We start from the raw sequence: 4,088 nt of genomic DNA, 5'->3' as shown, positions 1-4,088 counted from the left end.
CCAGGCATAACCACTGACCGACTGCAGAGCTAAACTTGAGTGAGAGCCTATTATTTGTAGTTATACCATGCTTTTTCAGTGAGAGATGTATCCCAACAACTCTGCGATAAGTTCTGAGTGGGGTTAGGAAGACAGTGTAGGATGATGTGTGAGTGAGAAAAGGTCTCAAACCGTCACAAGGACTACTCTTGCTATTGCAGCAACCTCACTACCCCTCCACTACATGTTTGCAATATCAAAATGTGGCAATCCAGACAGGTCATAGCTAGAAACCTCCGTTATTATTTCCCCTTCTGCCATAGTTCATGTTTCATGCTGCTATATAAAGCTGCTCCTTCGTCCTCACCAGATGGAAATCGCCTCTCTCTCTCTCTCTCTCTCTCTTTCTCTCTGTCTCTCTCTCTCTCCTGTGCGATGCCACTCCAGGATTCCATTCCAAGTCCTATTTTTGTAAGGTGAAAAGGAAAACATGTTCTCTAGTCTGTGGTCTCAGCTCTTATTATGACCGCCGCGCAGCGAAGTGTCATATAGGTTTAGTCAGATTTTTTTTTCTTCTTTTTTTTCTTTTTCGCATGTCCAAATTTCCGTCAAGGATTCCCGGGACACTGTAAGACCGGGGTACACGAAACTTGGTGGGCATGTAACTGGACTGGACCCCCCGAAAGGAGGGTAGGGCAGACACAGTTTTCTGTGAATATCTCGAGAACTGTAGGGTTTAGGAGGACCATTTTTTTTGTATGTTGATCTCAAAGGGCCATGTCAACCCATTCCATAACCACTCATTTCATGTATAGTGCCACCTAGTTAAACACAAAAAAGTAAAAATGAGGTGTTGTAATCGCAGGTATCTGTGACCTAACAGTCAAAACTGCACGAAATGGAAGTGTAGGATCATTATGACACCCTCTGAATGCACGCCAAGTTTCGTGGAATTCCGTTCATGGGGGGCCACACAATAAATTAATTTATGTTACTATACACCAACTGGCCTGTAGGTGTCCGGAGACAGTTTTCTGTGAATATCTCGAGAACCGTAGGGCCTAGGAGGTCCACCTTTTTTTGTATGTTGGTCTTAAGGGGGCATGTCAACCTGTTCCATTACCACTTATTTCATGTATAGCGCCACCTAAGTTAAAAATTAAAAAGCAAAACATTAGGTGTTTTCATCACAATATCTCTGGCTGACATGGTCAAAACTGCACGAAATTGAAAGTGTAGGATCATTATGACACCCTCCGAATGCATGCCAAGTTTCGTGGACTTTCGTTCATGGGGGGCCTTACAATAAAATAATTTTTCTGTGAATATCTTGAAAACCGTAGGGCCTAGGATGACCAATTTTTTGCGTATGTTTGCCTCCAGGGGTCATGTAAACCCATTCCATATGCACACATGTGCATAAAAAGATACACACGCACACACATACATTCACAGTAATCCTACGTATGACACATACTCACACAGTAGACATATATATGCATGCATGCACATGCACACACACAGGCACATAAACAGGCAAACACACAAGCACATTTACATGCTCGCACACACACACACCCACCCACCCACACACATAAACATAAACATTAACATGTACACGCACACATGCACACAATTCAAGAATTTCTCAGAATTATGAACAGGCAAGATGGGGGTGGGGTTGTATAAAATGTATTTTACATGTGAAATCTATGAACTAATCATGTTTTGGTACTTGTTGTCTAGCAGATACCAGTGAGAATTGAGTGTACATAATGCAATTCAGTGAGACAGTTAGAATCATATATGCCTTTCAGTGTGACTTATTTTTGTGGAAAACATGTGCTGCACTGGGCGGCGGTCATATTTTGTACCGCTCTGCGGTACATCTAGTTTACATTCCCATCTGTGCGTACACACTTCACACTCACGGCGGCGTAATGCCCCGCGCACGCTCACTCACCTTCCACAGCATCAACAACAAAAAAAAGGCATTTCCAGCGCAAAGCAGTGTCGTGCCATTCCTTTAATGTATGTGAGTCAATTCCCTTTCAATGCAATGCCTTAGAGCAGCCCCCTAATGGAAGCAATATGACAGAGTGATGGCTGAGAGACGTTGACAGTAAGTACTGTAACTGATAGGAGAGCACAAACAGGGTATGTTGTTCCTTTTGCGTTGCTGTGAGTTGGATTGGTTGAGCAAGTGTGACTGGAAGAGTCCAAACCATGGACTGTCAGACCGTACAGCATTGGGTGGGTTACAAAAAACACAGACCCCAAACATAGGGATGATTTGTGAACACCGACTGGAGCAGGATGCCTGATAAGTTGAATTTCACTTAAGAGAAAGAGGGTGTGCTCATATTTTTTCTCGGATTTACCAAAGATCTCTAAACAAGCAAGGCTAATCTAAAAAAAGTAAGCAAGTCACATACAAGTGTAATAAAAAAACATACTTTGTCAACAAGTCAATGCAAAACGTATTTCCTCCACAAGCAATCAGAAGTCAAATTAAAATATTGCTAGGGTTGAATTAATACCTTTACCAAAAAATCATCTGGTATTCAAAAAGTGCAATGGAACTACAGTATAAAACACATGCTGCAGAGACAGCAACTCTCAAATCATTGACAAGAGAAACAGAGCCACACAAGTGGACAAGCACAAACAGAACTGCACGACTCATAGACTCGTAAATCTAGTGGATACACCTGTGCTATGTAACCGTCAATTTACCTTTTAAACTTTTTTTTTGCTTTGAAACACCTCCAAGAAAAGCAATTCACCAACTGCAACATCAAGGAGAGTCTTTGGGTTCGATTCTGCACTGTACACGTCATTGAACACATCACCGCAATGCATGGTGGGATATTGCAAACAGATTTTGGGAAGGCATTACAAAATTGGATACATACAGTATTAATGGTATTCTAATGGGCAGCCAGAGACTCTTGGTCGTTGATGACACCATAATTGCAAAGATACTGTTATTCACTGAAGGTTCCCATATAGCCTCAGACAGTTCTGACCTTGACCTGACCTTGACCTGACCCTGGCCCTTTCAGATTCAGACACTCTGCTCTCCCTAGTCCAAGCTCTCGATCTCCTCGTCCTCCAGAGTAGCGTCCGACTGGGATATCATCATGAGTTTCTCTTTGTTGGAGTATTGCCTCGTCATGCCGTCTTGGACTTCTTGCGCACTGCCCTCTTCTTCGTCCGAGGGTTGTTCGGTTTGCTCTTTGTCCAGTACCTCCATGGACGTCACCTGACTAAACGGTGCGACCTCAGACGACTCAAAGGACTCCCCTCCCAGGTCCCCAAGTTTAATGTAACCCCCGCCACCGTAGCCCTCGAGCCGGGGGCAACTGAGGCGCCGCGAGCGCTCCACCTGCCACTCCTTGGGGCTGGTGGGGCAGATCCCCAGGTCGATAGACCGGGAATAGTCCGACAGGGCGCTCAGGGACAGGTGGGACCCCGTGACCTTGGGGCCCGGCGAGGAGGGGAGCAAGTGCACCTGGGAGCCCTCTGGGGAGATGCGGGAGGTCCCCAGGAGGCTGCCGCTGCTCTGGTACACCTCCACCGAGTCCTGGGTCAGCACCGTGTGCGTGTGGCCCGTCTCCACCTTGGCCTCTGTGGTGCAGCCGCCGCCGTGGCCGGGACTGTCGCAGGACGTGTCCACTCTCTCTCTCCCGATGTCAGCTTTGACGGAGGCCCGTCTGTTCTCGATGGTCAGGTTGTTGAGCTTGATCATGGGGAGCGTGAAGGCGTTTACGGAGGACGTGACTATGGTCCTTGTCTCCCACTGTTTGGGAGTCGGGGCCGGCCTGTCCGTCCTGTTCTGCTCCCTGTAGATGCTGTACACCGTGTCTGTGAAAGTCTGCTTGTCCAATGAAGAGCTCTCAAATTTGCCAAACGAGTGGCGTCGCGATGGGCTCATGTCCTCCAAATCTGGCTTACCAGCACCGGGCGGCCATGAGCTCTTTGCCAACAGAGCAGCTGTGTACATGGCACTGGGTTTGCCTTCCACTCCTTTGGACTGCACATAGTTCACAAAGCCATTCAGCGGTACGTTCTCTTTAGTCCGCAAGCTGTGAATGTCGATGACGGTG

At 46.6% G+C, this 4,088-nt stretch overlaps 1 protein-coding gene across 1 annotated transcript in view; it reads right to left on the bottom strand.

Moving 5' to 3' along the window:
• Positions 1–1,987: 1,987 nt before the first annotated feature.
• tmem200ca (transmembrane protein 200C, genome duplicate a) overlaps positions 1,988–4,088 on the bottom strand; it is an 18,921-nt gene continuing 16,820 nt past the window's right edge. Inside the window, exon 2 of the mRNA XM_076291021.1 lies at positions 1,988–4,088. This exon is cut by the window's right edge and continues 640 nt beyond it. Coding sequence (XP_076147136.1) covers positions 3,065–4,088 — 1,024 coding nt within the window. The 3' untranslated portion in view covers positions 1,988–3,064.

The sequence above is a fragment of the Alosa pseudoharengus genome, unplaced genomic scaffold, assembly GCF_046254945.1.
Source record: "Alosa pseudoharengus isolate Yale_2024_CS ecotype anadromous, Long Island Sound unplaced genomic scaffold, YU_APseudo_1.1 YU_APseudo_1.1_scf_18, whole genome shotgun sequence".
Lineage (NCBI taxonomy): Eukaryota > Metazoa > Chordata > Actinopteri > Clupeiformes > Clupeidae > Alosa > Alosa pseudoharengus.
Note: the sequence above shows the minus strand (reverse complement) of the source record. Positions and strands in the feature narration are given on the sequence as shown.